The sequence below is a fragment of the Cydia amplana genome, chromosome Z, assembly GCF_948474715.1.
Source record: "Cydia amplana chromosome Z, ilCydAmpl1.1, whole genome shotgun sequence".
NCBI lineage: Eukaryota > Metazoa > Arthropoda > Insecta > Lepidoptera > Tortricidae > Cydia > Cydia amplana.
In genome coordinates this window covers 17,128,023-17,149,983 of record NC_086096.1, presented here as the reverse complement: position 1 = coordinate 17,149,983, position 21,961 = coordinate 17,128,023, and the positions used below count along the sequence as shown (strand labels likewise).

The following is a 21,961-nucleotide window of genomic DNA, read 5'->3' as shown; positions in this document are numbered from 1 at the left end:
TCATGTACTTATGCCTCCAATGGAGCATCAGATATTTTTGCACGGCTGCCCACAGTCATATATTTATGCTGGTGACTGTACCTATGTAATGTGTAAAATTTCTAACAGTGAGAGCGAGAAGAAATGTGAATATTTGTGGTCATAATGTCAGGTAATCGTACCTACATAAGATCAACCGGGGCGATTGCAACACTGGGACACCTAACGCAATTAAATACTTGCTCTAAAAATCAGAAGTGAGTCTAAGTTTTTTAGTGATGGTCTAGAGCAGCGGTCGGCAACCCGCGGCCCGTGAACCTGTCACTTGCGGCCCGCGAGCCTCCCTGGCTATTTTGTATGTAATATTGACAAACGACAATGTCTGATAAAGTCATAAATATTAACAAAGTGCGGCAAGCGTCAACTTCGTTAACTACTATGTGGCCCTTGGCTGCTAAAAGGTTGCCGACCGCAGGTCTAGAGCAGCTAGAGTCACATATACATCACACCTCTTTCATGATTGGCGAAAGTTTGCCATAAATACCTACATAGCTCTAAGCTCCTTGTATTTATAGACTAGTTGCATTTGTCCCATAGTTGCAATTGGCCTGGTTGACCTGACCACAGGAATGTATATTCTTGAAGGGTATATGTGACACAGTTGTTTAAGTATGGGTCAAAATATTTATGAACATAACAGACATGTACTGTTATTTAGGAACTGATTTTTTTGATAGAACTAATCTTCGATAAGAATGAATTTTCACTTTTTTCTAAATCGAGAGTATCAAGATATTTTCTTTCATAATCACTTAGCATCTGTGTTAGCTTCCACTACTGCACTGTGTGTAAATACAATACGGGCAATAAATTCAATCAAATATATTTTTTAAGTTACTCTCAATTAAAACCCGTAATATTTTTTGTAAATTTGCAGTAATATGTAAAGTATAAAGTTGCAATATTGCAACAAGCGTTGACAATTACATAATTAAAAAATCTGAGGCTCCGAAAGGTACTTTAATATCATAATGTGAATTCTTAGTCAAAGTTTGTAAAAAAACGGCCACAAGTTTGAATTTCTTTATTTATGATAATAAATACATTCCTTTCACCAGTGTCTGATCCACCAAACCTTGCTGGTAGTACCATTGTAATTAATGGTGGGTTCCATCTACATCGAGTGGTTTGGCAATCCGAGAAAAAAAGTATCTCCCAACTCTCCCAAGACTCCAAAAATGTATTCATTCCTCCTGAAATTGCGCAAACTCGGATTAGGTACACGCATTTAGGACCAAATGAAGATATTAAAACCATTTCTAGCTTGCTGGGAATTAATTCCTCAATACGCCTATTTTTGGATCTACATAGGTAATTTGATTAGCCTATTAGTTAGTCTTTCAGTTTGTTTCGTATGAGGTTGCGAAACACAATTTAACCGTCCTAAATTTGGCGATGTTGTAGTGGACATTTCTATTTCCGTTTCAGTTTTTCACGAGCAGAACAAGGTATTGATTCATCTCATTAACTTTGACATTTGAAGTTATCTGACCTAGTTGCTGGTAGAATGCAGCTGGTATTGACGCTCTCCGAGGTACAAAACAAACAAAGAATGTGTTGCATCTGTCGTGTACAACAACGGGACTGTGATTGCGTGCGGGCGTGAACGCCTGCAAGCTCGAAGAGTGTGCCAAGTTAAACCAACATTACTGGCCGTAATGGAGCCATAACCAAATAATAACATGCTTAATAAATATCAACTCCTTGAAAATTCTTCCGTACTTATTCATATTGCTTTTGAATAAGTCTTTTGGAACAATTAGATTTTTTGGATTCTTAGTTTGTTAATGGGTCATACTCTGAGGTACCTACTGTATTTAATTTTATTCGTTATTTATTATGTGTTAATCCCGTTAACGTATGAAAAATATTGTAACAGGATTTCTCAAAAGATGATCTGATACCGGTATTTTTTGTATGGGAACGGAAACGGTATTTTTTCGTTCTTTGCTAATTACTTCATTTCTAATTGGGCAATCTAATAATACGAAGTCGTAGCCTAAAAACACAACTGAGTCCTACATTTCGAGTATAAAATAATTCGAAAAATATGGTTATTTCTAAGTTTTTGCAAGAAACCGGTTCCGATCCCTGCTCAAAAGTGACAATACTTTTGCAAATGCTTGTATGTAAAAGTGCTAAAACGACTAGGTAACATTGCCCACCCATTTTGTACAGAAGTTAACGCATTTTACCTCAAGATTTTAAAAAAGACGCTAGGGGCCCGATTCGAATTTTGAACTAGACATTTATTCAATAACTAGTAGACATCACCAAGATACGACAACGATATTTTTAAGATCTAGCTTGTCAAATTTGACATTTACGCGATTCTGGAAACACTCCTCCAAGTCACATCTAATAGATATCTAATGGAAATCGTTCGTTCATGCGATATTTTAACGTAAAAGTGACATTGGTTGCCCGAATTGAGCTGCAAAAGAGAACTAGTTGAAATATAAACGATAATAACGTATCTAGAATAGATCTAGTACGTGTCGTCTCTTGTGAATATCTTGAAGTTCGAATACGCGAGTAGTAATCCTACCTGTACCTGTAGTGTAGCCCTTGTTTCAGCGTCTCTCACGACCCCCCGTATTTCCATACGAATTCGCGGCGGGCAATGTTGGCGAAAACCTCAGATAATCCGCCCCCCTTAAATTGCCAATAAAGTGGGTTTAATGATGATTTTAAAATATTTTACAGTACATATGGGGCTACTTTTCCGCACTAGTGCGTAAAATAGCACTTTTCGTGCATATGTCGAAACTTTAAAGTGCCATATGTACTGTAAAACGTTGTTCGATACACGTGCGAATATGTAATTCGCAACTCGTGTCGATTTAAAACACTTGTATCTAAAATAACTATTTTGCAAATAAAATGATGAGTATGATCACAATGAATGCGTTAAGCTAGAATAAATGTCAGCCTTTCATAAATTTTTGTTTGCTGAAAATTGAGTTTATTCGAAAAGAGCGGGCAAAGTTGGCTAGTTTGACGGTACCCAAATATATGTATATAATAACTTGTATTATGAAAAAACTAGCCAAAGATTAGCGTAAAAGAAACAAATATGAAGTGTATCAAGTATTTGTGTTTACTATTAGAAGTAAGTAAGTAATTACCCGGGACCGATTTCGCGCACGATTAGCATTAAACAAACAAATATGAGGTGTCGCAGCTTTATTTTGTATATATTTGTGTTTAGTTTGTATGTAGTAACACCTTTGTTTACAAAATTTAACTAGTAGCTAGTAGGTACTTATAATAGCTAAGTGTTTCCCGGTTTTGGCAAGATTCGTTCCTGAATCATTGTATTATTTCATTCCGCCCGTTTGTATACATACATACATTTTATAAATCGTTTTGTACGAGAGCACATTCCGAGCACAATAAATGTGTAAGAGGCAGAAAGTAAAATCCCTACCCGGGACCGATTTCGCGCACGATTTGCCTCGTGATAAGTTACTTCTGTTAACATTTATCCCGCAGTAATTTTACCCTCCCAAACTCAAGGTTTTGTTTTTAGTAACTTTGTCGTAGAATCTGTGCAGAAAGAGAAGAGTCGTGGAATGTAGGCCCAATACAATCCACGACCCTTTTCTTCCCGCACAGACTCTAGTAATGTATAATTCAGCAGCGTCACACTGCCCGATTGTTGGCTATACATTGTAGAGTAGACATGATCATCTCCGAGGAACACGGATGCCACTTTTTACCGCATATAATAAGGTAATCTAGAGACTTCCTGCGACAAAGTGGCGCGAGCCATTACTGCGCGCTGATGGTCGTGAGCGATCAACTACTTCACTTCATATTGCGCTTACACACATTTTGGCACGATACTATAGAAATGAATAAGCCATCATATGTTTTAAGGAATTCCATTCAGAATCACCACAAATTAGGTACACAATTACGATTACAAATAGAAAATTATATCTTCCTCTAAGATTATCTTGTCTAAATAAATATGTAAAAAATGTTGCGTTATAAGTACTTAGTATTTAGATACTGACAGTAAACGCACAACTTAAATTGCAGGTAGGACCTTACAATTTGAACTCTGTACTTATTTTTAAATGATTTAACGAAGACGCGGAAGAAGACGCAGGCGCCTCCGCATCCGCCATAGTTACCTAAATACTAGTAGGTAATATCTACCTATACTACTTCTGCCCGCAACTTCGTCTGCGTGAAATGATGATAATGACTGATATAAAACTATCCTATGGGCCCCGGGCCTCAAATTTTCTACATACCAAATTTCATCTGAATTAGGTACCTAGTTCAGCGGTTTAAGCGTGAAGGGGTAACAGACAGACAGAGTTGCTTTCGCATTTACCTACCTAGATAATATTATAAAAGCTGAATAAAACAAATGCCGAATTAAATAACATGCACGAGAGAAAAAAAAACTATGGATACGACACCTAAATATGAAAGCTGGCGGCTACCTCGCACAACGTATCAGCATTGCGATACAGCGAGGAAATGTCGCCAGCATCCTCGGTACAATGCCTCAAGGGCCTATTTTAGATTTAAGCTAGCTTTTAATATCTTTTAGTAATACACTGTATATATCTTGTAAATGATTCTTTTAATATGAAAGAGCTCTGACAGTTTTAAAAACGTGTTGTTATATGCGTGACCTCTCCCCACGGTGCAACACCTATGTATCGGGTTCGCAAATTTTATGATATTTTATTATAAGTAAAACATGCGCGCATTTTAAAAGAGTCAATTCCCGTTCGTGGTCAAATCAAGCATATAAATTGGTTATACGACACATTTCCCTTATGCCGGATGCAATCAATTTGAACGCTCTGGCGCACGGCGCAAGCGCTGGCTACAGTCGACGAAACAACTCTGTCAAATAATCATCTCTACATTCATTTATAACACAAGTATAGAAAACAATTCAATACTATCCCTATCCGTCCGAAAATAACGTCACGCGGTACCTAAACGATACCAGGAAAAACGAGGGCCAAAGAAAAGTGAAAAGCAGAATCACCTACGTAGTGCGTTACAATTAGACAAGTGCTAATTTGACAAAAAAAAACTTTAAACATCCAAATTATATGAAAAAGTGTTATAAATTAGTGATTAAAGTTTAATGAATATAGTTCCCTGTAGTGGTGGGTATCACTAGCATGTGATACCTGTCATCATTCACCACGGAAAATAATAAGAACGAGACAAAGCGCCCGAAACGCAAAAGGATATCCGACATGAGGTGAGCTGATTCAAATTCGAAATAAGCAGTTCCGTACCAAAAAATGTTTTGTATTTATTTTATTGTTGCATGCGATGATTAAAAGTTTGGAACCCTCGGTGCGCGAGTTGAATGAACTCACACTTGGCCGTTTTTAAATATCGGATGGATGGAAGGCCGAGGACGGCCCGTCAAGTCGGAGGGAAAATAGTTTCCGCCTATTGCTCCCGGTACGAGTATGGCTCGGAAGGTCAACTCGTTACTTAGATACTTGATGGTAAAAAGAAAAACAAAATGTATTAAGCAGATTGACTCATAAATATATTCGCTTATTATATTGCTTAAAGCAATTAAATAAGCGAATAGGTATTGGTATTTATATAGTTAAGTACCTATACTCGTAGTGCCGAAATAAATATTATTTTTTTCTTACAAGAGGGCAGTTTGTTTTACGTTGCGAATATAAATGAGGATCTATTAATCTTGTCCAAATATTACACCCAAAAACTCACGTGAAACCGTTTCAACCGAATGTCGGAGAGTTACTTGAAAAACTAAATAATTAAATATTATTGCGTCAGGTGATGGCTAAGGGAAATCATAATTATTTACAAGATTCATAGGTCCACCTGAGGTCAAGTTTGCGGGACCTTGTTTTGTGGCTAGCTTGTTTTAATTAGGGATATAGATATATATACCTTCTACCTACTGATTTATGGTTTACAGAGGTACACTGAAGGTACAATCGTACAATATAACTGCATGCTTTTAATGTGGTTTAATGCAAGATTTCATAGGTCCACCCGCAATCCTGACGCCAGAATGGCGGGTGGACCTTTTTTGTTAAATATGTCGTTTTGGGGAGATGTAATTATATACTGGTTTCTATTAAAGGTACACTGAAGTCACAGGAGCTACAATATTATGCGTATAATTACGTTTTGTTGAAATTCGCTGAGGTCCGCCCGCCGTCCTGACGGTCACCTCAAAAACTTACCACTCAGTTGCTTTTGGATTTCAAAAATTGTAGCGTAAATTGCTTCGCGATTTTAAGCCAATGTCCGCGCGATGCAGTGTTTTATTGAAAAATTAATTAATTGGCGTCTAATGAACCATTTGCTATGATTTTTTTACACAGAATAGTTAATAAAACAAGGAATCTGATTCCGTTGCTTTATGTATGGGTAATTAAAATAAAAATAATTATAAAAAATGCGTAAACTTGACACACTAAAAAAGTCGAAACCTTCAAGCAGAGATGTATTTAAAAAAAAAAAACTAAAGCGATAACACCTATTTTTTAGTATCATAAAAAAAAGTAGATTAGTTCTTCTTTTATTTAGTACCAAATACCATATAAGTGTATATAAAAAATCCTTAAATAAACATAATTTCATTTTATGACACGTCACGCAAGAAATACGCAGGACGGATCGAAATGTTTCGTTAATTCATGATGTATTTTTGAATGGTTAAAGAGACTCAAGTACGGAAATATAGTTCTAATAAGAACAAGTAACTAATAATCTTTAATTAGAATAGTCACAGTTTGCAATTATCGCTTTCATTACGATTTTACAAGTAAATAACAAGAAAGTATTACGTACCACCGCAGTTTCGGGTTCTTTTGCCGATCAAAAACAACACAATATCACATTTTCACTATAAATTTTTCACATCATTAATCACAGAATGTTAGAACAAAACCATATTACACAAAAGAAAACTGCTAAATACGGAATTACACTAATTTAAACGTAAATAAACAAAGCCGATATAAAAACACCCGCAACACCTGATCCGACGCCGGTAGGACTGGCCGCCATGTTGAAAAAATGGCCGCCGCTGGTGACTAGGGTCGGGGCACACAGAGTGCGTTAGGCACAGGTAGGTCCAGCATTCGAAAAAGTATGCAGACATTATTTTCAGTCACCGTCATATTCTTATCTACGTTATTTAAGGTACTTTTCCTTCATGTGACATAGTCTGGGGACACCCTGTATATGACCATGCACTAATAAAAGATATACCAATAACCATGTGCAAATAATGTCAGGTTTCCCCAAAACACAATCTTAGTAGTTGAAACATTAGTAGGAACACATAACAAGAATGTACCACACGGGCACGCAAAGCGTCTAGTGTGCCTCATGCCTTACGACGTCCGAGCGAGACGTTCGCTAAATTGCTTTTGGTAGCTAGAGTTACCAGCCGCCCGGCACATACAATTGTTTCTTTCGCTAATCCTGTATAACATATCACAGGTTTAAATGATTTTATGATTATAAATGAAAGTTAATATTTAAACTATTTAAATAACAATATTTTATTTGAAAAATATGACTTATTCTTCAAAGTCTTATCTTATTTCAATCGCAAGTAACCGAAAAAAATCACCGTTTAACTACTTTGAAGTGAGATAGTAATTCATAATTCTACATTAGAACTGAAATATACATTCTATCTGTTAGTTAGATAAATACATAATCGTTTGGTATAAAATTCTGATAGTAAAAGAGTAATTAAAAATACTTACGGCATTTTTAAAACACCGACCACTTTTCCGCAACTTCACTTTCGCACAACTTTGAAACCGACAGCTGTTTAAAATATTTTTATTTTATCATGTTGGCTAATTTTTTTTTTCTGTTTTGCCATGTTATTTGTCTATGCTTGGAACATAGTTTAAACCGCTTCCAAGCCGCCACTCACAGATAAAAAATCAAAAATCGTACAATGGTCGTCTGGTAGCTCTGGCTACCAGAAGCAATTTGTAGGCGTTCAAAGTTGGTAGCTCTAGTTACCAGAAGCAACTGAGTGGTTAGTATGAGTTAAATAAGGATAGGTGTTTATATGACTTTTCTGTGGAAATCATAAAACAAACGGACTTTAAAGCCTAATTTTCGTACTTCAACCTTATCGGCATGATGAAAATTGATGAATTAAATGCCCCTACTTATTAACACGCTTTTATTAGGTCGACCTGTATGTAACTATGTAATGGAATCTTGCAAGTTAAATTTGATCCACTTCCCGGTTTCCGATTGAGCTGAAATTTTGCATACACATGTAAGTCGGGTGACAATGCAATATTATAGTACCATCGAGCTGATCTGATGATGGAGACAGGAGGTGGCCATAGGAACTCTGTGATGAAACAACGCAACCTAATTGTGTTAGGGGTTTTTAGAATTGTCTCGATGAGTATTAGTTGTCTGTCGTAAGAAAAGTACAGTAAGCGATAAAAGCTTGTACCATAAATGAAATTTTTGCCAAAAACTTATTTAAATTTGTATGATGAGAGTCTTAGAAAGATATATCTAAATCGTTAACTTTTTTAATGTTCACAGACGCCGATGTTTTGTTTAGATATTTTTTAACCCGGGTATTATAATAAAGATCATTGATAGTGATTACAGAAATGAAAACTATTAATAAATGTTAATATTGTGAAATAATAAAAAATATAGCTTTTGCTAGGTAGTGTTAAATCATAACTTTATCGGCTCTATCACGAATCAATTGTGTTACCTTTATACCTTATGCGTTTTATGGTTTTATAAAAATATGTAATATAATTAGAGGTTCTTCACAACCACTATAAACAGCGACTGCAAAATATATAAACTAATATTTTTCTTAACGACTTTTCGTTTAACAACGTTTCTCATAACGACTTTAAAAAATAGACTTACCTCAATTTTGTAAACTCGTACAGTTTTAGCTTTATCAACGTCTATTCACGCCAACTATTTTCCGCAGGGTGGACTTCCGCGGACTGAAGTGCGCCACAGCCACGGCACTCAGAGCAGGAATCAAAGCTGCGATGTACGAAAGCAGTTGTTCTTATGCCGGGGCCTTGGAACTGAAACGTAGTGCACTTAAAGAGGAGCCCTGGCCGACCACAGAATGGCCTCCATACCGGCTTCACCAATCCACCTTCGAGCAGCTGAAACAGAGCGTAGAAAAGGCCAAAGCGGCTCTGCAAGACCGCTCCGGACTGCTGGGCACGGCGACGGCGTTCGGTGACTTCTACGGTGGACAGCTGGGCCAGGACGCCACCAGCTCCGCCCTCGGCTTCGGCAGGACCTCGCGGACAGAGGACTCTATGCTAGGCGCTATAGATAAAAGCAAAGCTCTAGGTAAACATCCTTCTAACTGCCGTATTCGAACTTCAAGAACGACGCGTACTAGATCCATTCTAGATACGTTATAGTTTAGATTTCAACTAGTTCTCTTTTGCAGCGCAATTCGGGCAACCAATGTCACTTTTACGATAAATCGTGTTAGATATCTATTAGATGTGAATTAGATCTCTAAGTAATATCTTGTGGAAATCGTTCAAGAGTATCTTCAGAATCGCGGAAATGTCAAATTTGACAGGTTAGATCTTAAACATATCGTTATCGTATCTTGGCGATGTCTAATAGATGTCTTCTACAAAATCCGAATCGGGCCCTAAGTAATTACATGCATAGTGCTACAAATGCTACAATACGTTTGATACCTACTGTCAAGTAATCAATAGCAAGTAAATAGGGTATCCGTCGTAGTTACAATGGGACTCCCTTGGTAAACAACTAAGTATGCTATGAGTAAGTTGGTACCTAATGGAATTACAACTATTCGTAGCTACGAGTATAACATACAACACAAAAAAACACTCGTTGAATTAATTCACCATGTCAGTAATGTGGATATTGCCCCAAAGTTATACAAGTAATCGTACAATTTTAGAAAGATAAAATGGAAAACCTTGCCCCTAAGCGTCATCTTAAATTTTATACCGCCAATCTTTCAGCTCGGTTATTGTCATCTTTAAAGTCCTCCGTTGCCTTTACAGATAGAATTTCATACAGCGAACGGCATTCACGAAGCATAATATCGATTGCCTCACGTGCGAATATGACGAAGTTTTTACTGAATATACGATCTTAGCAGTGCGGGTACAGGGTCTACTTTAGCCTATCGTCAGAAGAAAGTTGAAACCCTTTCAGATTAAGCGTTGTGATGCTGCGTAGGTATAGAGACGGAAGGCAAGGTGGGGAGCAAGCATCTTCTACATAGATAACAATCGCTCTCAAGGGAGCGAAACGGGGCGTGCGGGTTACTTTACCCCGCCGTTGCCGAGGCGACGCGCCCGCCCACTAACCGCCCTAGAGATCATCGCATCGGCACACAGCCTTAATAAATACTACTTGTGACGCAAAAATAAAATTTTATTATCTCCGCCGAGTTCATTATTTCAAAACTTAGCCGAGGGTAAGCGAGCCGGTTCCCGGGCTTTAACGAGGCACGAGTTGGAAAAGACAATTTTCAATTGTAGGTTGGAACGGATTAATTTCATAGCAGTGCAACTTAACTGAGCAACGTTGTTTGAATTAATCTTTAAGCTAGGTAGGTAGGTACTATAATAGTTATTTTTTTTCAAAACGAATGGCTCATTCGATGGGTGTTTGTTTTCATTACTTTTGCAATAGGTATATAGATATTACTCTTCTTCCTCGCGTTGTCCCGGCATTTTGGCCACGGCTCATGGGAACCTGGGATCCGCTTGGCAACTAATCCCAGGAATCGGCGTAGGCACTAGTTTTTACGAAAGCGACTGCCATCTGACCTTCCATCCCAGAGGGTAAATTAGACCTTATTGGGATTAGTCCGGTTTCCTCACGATGTTTTCCTTCACCGAAAAGCGACTGGTAAATATGAAATGATATTTCGTACATAAGTTCCTAAAAACTCATTGGTACGAGCCGGGGTTCGAACCCGCGACCTCCTGATTGCAAGTCGCACGCTCTAACCGCTAGGCCACCATACGTTTGTATTTTTTTTTTAAATTACGTAAACAGGTTTCAAACCCTAGAAAAACGCTCTACTTAATTTTTTTTTACGTAATGTTCAGCGATGAGACGAGAATGTTAGTTCTTTTTCGAGATCTGTTCTTTTGTCCGCCAACTCTTTTTTGTGCACCCTCGACGATATTTGCAAACAAAAGGCTGTTGCTTTTGAATATGCCTTTGCATTTTTATCGACATTGCGCTTGTTAAAAATAATTCTATGTTCCGTTATTTATTTTAAACAAGATATAACCTAGATATTCATGAGTAATTGTGTATTTGTTATTTAAGTTCAATTTGTCTTTGGACCTTAGTTAGTGTGATTCATTAAAAATCCGAAGAGCCTAGCCAAGTGACAATCGTTCAAAACTAGAAAACGCCAGGCGAAACTTGATATGTCGAAACTTTTCCTCTTTGACTACGTAACTCCAAAAACATTTTAAAACCAGGAACCTTGTGACTAATGATTAGGTACCTAGTACTAATAAGATAGTTTCCTACGGACGCTTGTTATGATGGCACGAATTCATATGGATTTGAAATGAAATAAATGATTATATTATCTTATCTTACGGGTAAATTCTCTGAGAATAATTTATTTTTATAATGAAGATATTTTCTGCACAAAGGGAACATACCTACCTAAGAACAAGTATTAAATTGAGAGCGATTTACATAATATTCAAATAACATCAAAAATCCGCGCGCCGAGTCCAATGGTAGCCTAATCTCGCGGGCATTAAGAGCGCCGTATTAAAATGTATAAGTCCAAGAGCTCTAAAGAGTTGTTAACACAGGAATGATTGCGGAACGCCCCAACGGGGAGGTTGTTTCTGTCGCTTGCCGCAGGCTCGTCTCAGTCGAACCAGGATAAGTTTGATCTCAGGATACGTAACAGCTATATGTAAAAGAGAATCATACTTACACTAGTCCTTTGGGGAGGGTACGTAAGTAGCAGGAGTACTAGAGCCGCTCACGCGCCTATCGCCCACCGTATCTATACAGTATACGCACCAATTGTCATCAATTATGATGCCGTACTTTAGATACTATCGCGATAAAATATATATCAATAAATCATTTCATAACGTGCCTGATACGAGCTTATTGATTTTTTAATGTTTATTGCAAGCGAAAGGGCTGGGGTCGGTTTGTTGTTTCACAATCTATATTCATTAGTGTAGACGGCTCGCCCGGTAGAATATAGCACAATTTTAAAGGGAAGTAGTGAATTTCGGCTAGTCGGTATGATACAATACATGTCAGTTTGAAACATTCGTTTTATTATGGACAATGTGGCTTTTTCGATCATAGGGACTATTGCGTCTACTAGCGTCTTTCTCGAACAACGAACAAAAATGATAATTTCGCAGCGAATGCTATTAGTTTCAGGAATCAAACGCAGATGGTTTTTTTCCTACGATTGAAAATCAAATAAATATACGGTCGTGGACGGAATAGTCCCTATGACGGAATTAGCCACATTGACCTTACGTAGCTTACGTACATAATTATTAGTTATTTACGATCGATACAAGTGCGAATTACCTATTCGCACGTATATCGTATATTTTACAGTACATATGGCCCTTTAAATTTTCGATGCAGTTACGTAATGTGCTTATTATAGCACAGGACGTCGTAATGGAGTACCAGATGTACTGTAAAAACATATTACTACACAGGCACATATACTGCCGTATTCGAACTTCAAGATATTCACAAGATACGACAGGTACTTACTAGATCCATTCTAGATACGTTATAGTTTAGATTTCAACTAGTTCTCTTTTGCAGCGCAATTCGGGCAACCAATGTCACTTTTACGTTAGATAGTGCTATCTATTAGATGTGAATTGGATCTCTCCAAGTCATATCTTGTGGAAATCGTTCAAGATTATCTCCAGAATCGCGCAAATGTCAAATTTGACCGGTTAGATCTTAAACATATCGTTATCGTATCTTGGTGATGTCTAAAAGATATCTATTAGATGTCTATTTCAAAATCCGAATCGGGCCCATAATGTGATATAGTTTTATATTACTTACTTTTGACTTCATCAGTTTCATCACCTATTTAAAAGTGAAAGTGAAAAAAATGGCCACCATTTGCCGTTTAGGTGAAGAAGCAAAATACATGTAAGCAAAATAATAGGTACTATGTGACAAAGACCAAAGTTTTTTTGAAGTGAAAACTTCTTTAGTGGCGCTGGGCACTTTTTGAGGTGGGGAAAAATGATAAACTCGAGACAGCGTAAGGCGATCACGTGACCGTAAGGGGCGTAAGGCGATCACGTGACCGTAAGCCTCGTAAGGTGGCCACTCATCATTTAAATGGCATTTAAATCAATAAAGAAAAAGTGAATGTTATTTGACATTTATGTTGCGGACTCCTTTTCAAGACTAAAGAGTCTTGAAAAGGAGTCCGCAACATAAATGTCAAATACCTTTTCAACTAATGAACTAATTACCTATGTTCAAATAATGTCAAATTATTTGAACATAGGTAAAGACCTATATTCAAATAATTTGACATTGTGTAATGTAAATAAACATGTCAATGGAAAATGTGACCTTATTTGAGAATGATAATAATATATAATAAATAAATAGAATACCTCCGCTAAACGTATGTATCGTGTTACCGGGCGTCGGTAACATAGTGAGGTGAGTTTTCACTTCTATCGGCACTCCCGGAGTGCAACCGTTGTTGCTTGTTTATAATTTATCTGTTTATCAAACATGTAGGAATTTGCGTCACTAAACGATAACTTTCGGGAACAGCAAAGATAAATGAAAATATCAAATCTCTGTATTCATGATATGACTCGACTCACTCACACTGGACACTAGGGGAAATGGACAAAATCGACATATTTGACATTAGGGTAATTAGACCTTCGAAGAATAGACATTTTGGGCATTAGACCTAACGGACAAACTGGGCATTTAGGGAATTAGACCACATGGACCGCTCCGCATGACATTTTCTGCTTATAGTATTTAGTATTCATTTCTATATAACGCCATATGATTAGTAAATACGATTACTTTATTAGTTAATAATAACATATCGAGCACAAGTAGGGACTTGACAAACACTTTATATTTGCAAAGAAAAATGAGTCTTATAATAATTGTTTTAAGAATAAATTAACTACATATTACAAGCTATTGGCGGATAAAAAACCGTATGTCGCGTATCAACCAGCCCCTAATAAAAGCAAACAACAAAACACATCATTAAACACTTACATTAAGCCAATAAGTCAATCCGCACTTGAAAGCGTTCTCACAGGATCATCCCCGTCCCGCTGCAAAAACAAACAATTACTACACAATCAATGGCCACTCACGCGCAAACCTTGTATAAATCAGCACTATAATAGTGTGCGCATTACGTCGAGTGATATCATTTTTAACTCCCTAGCAATGACAATAGATGGCGCGCTGCCTTGCGCCCGCGCACGACGTAAACATCAGCAAGCGCATGCTAGTCTAAAGGAAGGGTGAATGAAAGAAGCGCAAGCAAATAACAACTTATTACCGTTGCGTTTAGAAATAAATTATCATGTCGACCTCTTGATACTTAACTCCCTATAGATCCGTCACATCAGCATGTTGTGCTCACTATTTCATGGGAACCGTAGCCAGGACAATGTGTACTTAATTGTTCGATAGAAATACCAGTAATGATGAGCTCTTCCCCTTCATTTTGAGATTTATGCGCTGCCCGTGACCACCCGAAAAGTGCGCGACATATTTATTTATTCTCTTCAAATAAATAGCTCTAAACATATTGCGTAGAGCATTGCGGAATAATGGGTATTACTCGTGAGTCGTAGCGCCATAAACGTGGGAGAGGGTTTTTTTTATTAATATTATTTGTGTACCAGACAATATTCGTAAGAATGAAATGTTGTTTTAAAGTAAATAATTTACTATTGATTCTTTGGAATGAAATTATATAATATGAGAATTGAAATCGAAATACATAATTATCATGCTCCTTGAATTAGGTGTTAATTAATGACGTAGGTCATTTCCACTGGTGTAAATTAAAAAAACTGCGTGAATTAACCTTAAATTTGAAAAGTTTAATATGGGCCCGATTCGGATTTTGTAATAGACATCTATTAGATATCTTTTAGACATCGCCAAGATACGATAACGATATGTTTAAGATCTAATCTGTCAAATTTGACATTTCCGCGATTCTGGAGATACTCTTGAACGATTTCCACAAAATATTACTTAGAGATCTAATTCACATCTAATAGATATCTAACACGATCTATCGTAAAAGTCACATTGGTTGCCCGAATTGCGCTGCAAAAGAGAACTAGTTGAAATCTAAACTATAACGTATCTAGAATGGATCTAGTACGTGTCGTCTCTTGTCTCTTTGAATATCTTGAAGTTCGAATACGGCAGTCAGAAATAAAATGTAACTTTACCCGCAGGATCAGACAAACTGGCCGGCGGTCTCGGAAAGGGCTACTCCACACCGACGCTGTCCGATTCTCTACGTGCCACCAAATGTTCAGGTATTTTTTGACACTAATTCCTTCCCATTCTTCAGCCTTGATGGATTTTAGATATACCTATTTTGGTCTACAGATAGAATTAGATAGATAACTAATTGAATACGTAGCAAGTGTCTCTTTTTTTAACACCTTAGAGGCCAATTCGAGGTTTAGTTATTAAATCTCATTCCAACATGATACTGATATGATACTAATCTGATACTGCTATGATACTGATCTGCAGTGTCAAGAGTGACGTTTTTGGGTTCGAGTTTTGGTTATGTATTAGGTAGATCTCATTCTAATATGGTACCGATCTGTTACTGATCTATCAGTGTCTAAAGTGACGTTTTTGGTTGAAGGTTGACGTACCTAATGCGCAATTAAGCACGTCCTCTAAGGGAGATTGGAACCATCTTATATTGGAATGAAGTCAGATCCATTTTAGATCAATATCACATTATATTGTTGGAATTGACCTGTTAGATTGTTTTATATTAGTAGCAATGTAGTAGTTGCTTCACGTCATAATGAAATGGTGCGATGCTTTGGTTCCACATTTTTATTGCGTATTAAAAAAAAACATAATGCTGAAAAATCGTGTTAAATCGGTACTCTATATCCCCGGTTTACGAAACTTGAGACTACCATCAATATAGTTTTGATCCAGAAACCAGCATGGCTGTGTAGTTCTCAAGAACGTTCTTTGTTTTGTATGGAGAACATTCTTGCTCGAGAATATTCCCCATAGGAAACGGAGAACGTTCTTGACAACGACTCAACTTTACCTACTCTACTCTAATTGATTATGATGTGTTTTCTGAAAACAGTCTCGCAGGATTCAGTTTTTATTTAAATTAAAAAAATCCTAAATATACATATTATTTCAATTAAAACTGTGACTGACAATGTAAATAAAAAAGCGGCCAAGTGCGAGTCGGACTCGCCCATGAAGGGTTCCGTATTTAGGCGATTTATGACGTATAAAAAAAAACTACTTACTAGATCTCATTCAAACCAATTTTCGGTGGAAGTTTACATGGTAATGTACATCATATATTTTTTTTAGTTTTATCATTCTCTTATTTTAGAAGTTACAGGGGGGGGGACACACATTTTACCACTTTGGAAGTGTCTCTCGCGCAAACTATTCAGTTTAGAAAAAAATGATATTAGAAACCTCAATATCATTTTTGAAGACCTATCCATAGATACCCCACACGTATGGGTTTGATGAAAAAAAAAATTTTGAGTTTCAGTTCGAAGTATGGGGAACCCCAAAAATTTATTGTTTTTTTTCTATTTTTGTGTGAAAATCTTAATGCGGTTCACAGAATACATCTACTTACCAAGTTTCAACAGTATAGTTCTTATAGTTTCGGAGAAAAGTGGCTGTGACATACGGACGGACAGACAGACGGACAGACGGACAGACGGACAGACAGACAGACATGACGAATCTATAAGGGTTCCGTTTTTTGCCATTTGGCTACGGAACCCTAAAAAGCGGCTAAGTGCGAGTCGGACTCGCCCATGAAGGGTTCCGTATTTAGGGGATTTATGACGTATCAAAAAAAACTACTTACTAGATCTCGTTCAAACTAATTTTCGGTGGAAGTTTGCATGGTAATGTACATCATATATTTGTTTTTAGTTTTATCATTCTCTTATTTTAGAAGTTACAGGGGGGGGGGACACACATTTTACCACTTTGGTAGTGTCTCTCGCGCAAACTATTCAGTTTAGAAAAAAAATGTATTAGAAACCTCAATATCATTTCTGAAGACCTATCCATAGATATCCCACACGTATGGGTTTGATGAAAAAATTTTTTTTGAGTTTCAGTTCTAAGTATGGGGAGCCCCCAAAATTTATTGTTTTTTTTTCTATTTTTGTGTGAAAATCTTAATGCGGTTCACAAAATACATCTACTTACCAAGTTTCAACAGTATAGTTCTTATAGTTTCGGAAAAAAGTAGCTGTGACATACGGACGGACAGACGGACAGACAGACATGACGAATCCATAAGGGTTCCGTTTTATGCCATTTAGCTACGGAACCCTAATAATTAAATAAAAAAAAACGGGCCAAGAGAACTTTTTGCGAGCAAAAGATGAGATTTGTTTTTATTAAAATTTAGATACTTTTATTTTTGAACTCATCATGTTTCAAAAGTTTTTATCCTTACGGACCGGCTATTTCTGAAAATATTATATTAATCACAGCAGTTTTTACAAACCCCAACTCGTTTTGAAAAACCTATCTAATGATAGACCACACCATATACTTCAAATAAGAAAGAATCATCCCCACTTTAAAGGAGGAGACTATACAATTGACATTAAAGTAAATCAGAGACGATTTTCGTGTTTTTTTTCTATCGCGATAACGTTATATTTACTATTTACACTTAATAAGGTTTATCTGACCTTGCAAATTTAATATAATCTAGGTTTCATGTGATTTTTTATGGCATTTGTCTTTGTTAAAATTATCAGTAATTAAAATATAACGTGCTTACTTTTACAATTTTGCGTTAGACTCCTCACTCCTCTCAAGCTAAGAAAATAATCTTTAGCAGCTTTAAACTTACTTTCGCTTAGGGGATGAAAAAATCCTATCTAACAACACATCAGTGATCAAAAGCCTACAACATTTATTAGAATTAACTTGTCTCTCAAAAAGTTAATTACGCAGAAAATAGTTGGCATGTTAAGTTGTCGTTGCTGCCCCGTAAAGACGCTTATATTTGTCTAGCCAAGCGTGCGGTCAAAGCTTCAAGGAGGATCTGAAAGAACCGACGCTGTCGTACAATTAAAAGTTACCTCCCTAACTTCAAAGAGATATTCATTTCGGTTGGTGAAGCGGTTAAGGACAATGGCGGCTGTCAGCTTTCTATATTTGTGACTATTATAATTTTAGTGCGTCGAAGCATATCGTCCTAGAGGTATATTTAACGTCTTAATGGAATTTAAAGTGTGCTTATATAATTGGCGTAGGTTTTTTATTAGTTTCTACATGTTTCTTTTTTCTTCTATACTCAATAGAAATAGAAATAGAAATATTTATTTGCTTAAACATGGTAATTGCATACAGATAACAAAAGTAAATTAATTCAGTGTCACATGTTTAGCCAAAATTATCCAAACTTAAAGCTAAAAAAAAACCTTTATTACAATGTCAAACTTTACCTAGTAAACAATACAAAATCATTAACATAACATGCAAGTCAAGTAGAGTTTAATTATTACATACATTATAAGGATATTGGTAATTAATTTGCAGTCACTATAATATACATTTAGTTAATAGAGTAATCCAGAAAATCGTTTAAAGAATAAAAGCATTTATCTTTTAACCATTTGTGTAATCTGGTAGTAAATAATTTGTCGGCTAATTGTCTTATCTCATACGGCAACGTGTTGTACACAAGAATACTCATCACATAACAGTTTTTCTTAAATAAAGAGGTCTTACATAGTGGCATCTGTAGCTTAAATTCATCCCTTGCTCTTAACTTACTATTTGTGGACGTTAGTTTGAAATACAGTGGAAGTTTGCGCACAAGGCGCCCTAATTCTAATATATACATAATATATCATATAAGGTTAGCAGTCTGTCTCCTAAACAAAGGCCGGCAAGAATAGACCTTAATTTGCTAAATTGTGTAAATTATTGTAGTAATGTAGATCCTATTCCTAGTAGCCTCGAAGCGGTGGGTAAGTAGCGGCACGCGCCGTCACATGTTTTGCTACTAATTAAGGACCCTCGATATTGAAGAGGTTTTTGGTGCATAATGGACAATTGCGTTTTTAAAAGGCTTTTTATTTATATAAAGGCACGGATTTCAAAATAATTTAAGGAATAATAAAAACTTTAAAATATAATATTGATTATGAATTGCGTAAAAATGGAATACGTTTATGTGGAAAAAAATATATGTAATACTAGGTTGCTGATATTTATGTTAGCATCTAAATATGAACATTAACGTTTTAGGTAAAGTTTACATTAGTAAAAAAAGGACCAGCTCTCTCTCCCTCTCTCTCTCTCTCTGCTTTGTTAGAAGTGTTATAGTCTCTAGTCTAGACCAATGAAGAATATTATGTTTTTTGTGTTTATGGCATGTTAAAGCTGATTAAATTAGTTAGGTGTGTAACTATAAATGGTCGCTCGCGTAACCTGCTCAAAACACACATCACAACCTTAACTACATACTCCATTGCTTAATTTGTTAGAAATAATAGGCACCAGTAAGTGTGGCTTAATTTTTTACGGTGTATCAATGTCGAGTGGCGAGGGGTGCGATGCGCGTGCGCGGCAAGCGATGCCGATTCGCGGTGACAACCGTGCCGAGCTTTGATTTTTTCCCGCGGTCCAAAAGATGTGGGGTTGAACTGTCCTGGTAATTGCTGCGCTGGTGTAATGGGACACGCTTATCTTCCAATTGTTGCCGCATTTCAATAATGTTTTAATTAAGCTGTCAAGTCATGCATGGGTCATGGAAAGTAGTGGTAATTTTAATTTAAAATCTTATCTGTACACACAACTATGCTCACTACTTTGTTCATTTTTTGTCGCGTTAAACCTTTTAACTAGGTAAATTAATCTAATAAAAATATAAAAAGTTATAACCATATAACTGGGTAACCATTATGGGTAGTAGACACAGGCATTGTAAACTAAAATATATATAAGTATATACCTTTAATTTTATTTAGAGTATATAGGCTCTTATATTTCTAAAGATTTATATGCTTTTAGTTTACTTAAATGTCAACTAAATAACATTATATCCAATCATGCAATAAAAACAAAATAAAATATAATTTCGATGCTTCGGAATCGAGTAAACGCTGCGGACGAGTGTAAATTAGGCGTTTGTCGTAGCACCGGGGAGCTCGCGCTTGCAGAAGGCCTACCGCGAACCACGTTCGACGTGTTGCCTCTCTGTCGCACTTGTAAATTCGTACGTAAGTGTGACAGGGAGGCATCACGTCGAACGTGGTTCGCGGTAGGCCCTCAGGCTCCCTCGTATCGGGCAGTCAATCATTCTGCCGTTCGGTTCCGGCGCATCACGATCGCTAACCGGCTGGGCGGCGGCGGCGGCGGCGATCACTGCAGTCGGCATTAATTTGTCACGGATTCGGTTTAACGAGTACCGCTTTATGGACGCTAATGAAGAGATCTGTTCGTGGGAACCGTGATGGTACATAAAATATTGTATTTACTGATTAGTTATAACATAAATATTCACACCGCCAACGTATAATTCGAAACGAGTACTAAATTAAAAAAAAAGCTGGACATAAATAAGTAGGGTATTGAACACAGATTTAGGATATTGAGAACAGTTGTTTTTATTTTATTCTATTCTAAGTAGGTAGGTTTAAATTGATGAATACATATTCATCTTGTTTGAGTAGGTACCATTAACCTCATTAAATGCTAAGCTACCATGCTAGCATTACGTACCATATTTATATTATATTATTATTAGTATATATTCCGCATGAGGCGATAATACTGGGTTTAGCGCTTGATAAATTACTAGATGAAGACTGAAAAAACGTTATCTGATGATAAAAGTAACGTGTATTAAATTTACGTACATATTTTGCATTTGCAATACCCTAAAATCATTTGTAATGTACTTATTCTAAAATTCAACGTTTGCCTCGTTATGCAAATGAACTAAAAATAATCTCAATACTAACATTAAGATTACAAACTATTCATGTGCCGTGATCCCTTTAATCCAACCCCAAGCAAACTTTATTGCCCGAGACAGAGTTAACAAAATAAATGGCTTAAATTTCTACACCCATAATGAATACATAGGAGGGATACCAAATAAATCATTGTTAGGTTGCATTTCGGACAAGCTACAGTCCCGGTTGGTGCAAGAGACAAGCGAGTGCTTTTTGTATCAACTTTATAAAAGTTGTTAAGTACCTAATACTAATAGTACCTACAAGAACAACTTTAATAACTAGGGAAAACTAATTTACTGAAATTATGCAAAATTTAATTTTAATTTAAATGAAAAATAAGAGGTTAATTTGTGGAAAAATAGGTACCACGAAAACATGTCAATCCTTTCCTTGTGTAAAAATTGCGTCTTAGTTAATACTGATATACATGTATACTTACATATTTTAGGTATTACCAAAAACTGTGTTTTATTAATATAATGTTTGATACATTTTCTGGAACCGGTGGTAGTTTTTGACATTAAAGTGCATTGTAACATGCCTACATTGAATACCTAATAATCAAAAATCAATCAATCAAAAGCATTTATTTCGTTAAATAGTATACAACATAACACATTCAT

The 21,961-nt window shown here is 36.4% G+C and overlaps 1 protein-coding gene across 2 annotated transcripts in view; it reads left to right on the top strand.

The window, feature by feature from the left end:
• Positions 1-21,961, top strand: part of LOC134660832 (DNA-binding protein D-ETS-3) — a 96,239-nt gene that overhangs the window by 4,399 nt on the left and 69,879 nt on the right. Inside the window, exons 1-3 of one of the 2 annotated variants that reach the window (XM_063516661.1) lie at positions 5,139-5,281; positions 9,023-9,402; positions 15,561-15,644. In XM_063516661.1, coding sequence (XP_063372731.1) covers positions 5,277-5,281; positions 9,023-9,402; positions 15,561-15,644 — 469 coding nt within the window. In that variant the 5' untranslated portion in view covers positions 5,139-5,276. Of the gene's footprint in view, positions 1-5,138; positions 5,282-9,022; positions 9,403-15,560; positions 15,645-21,961 lie in introns of those variants that run through there. The other variant, XM_063516662.1, reaches the window with a different exon arrangement.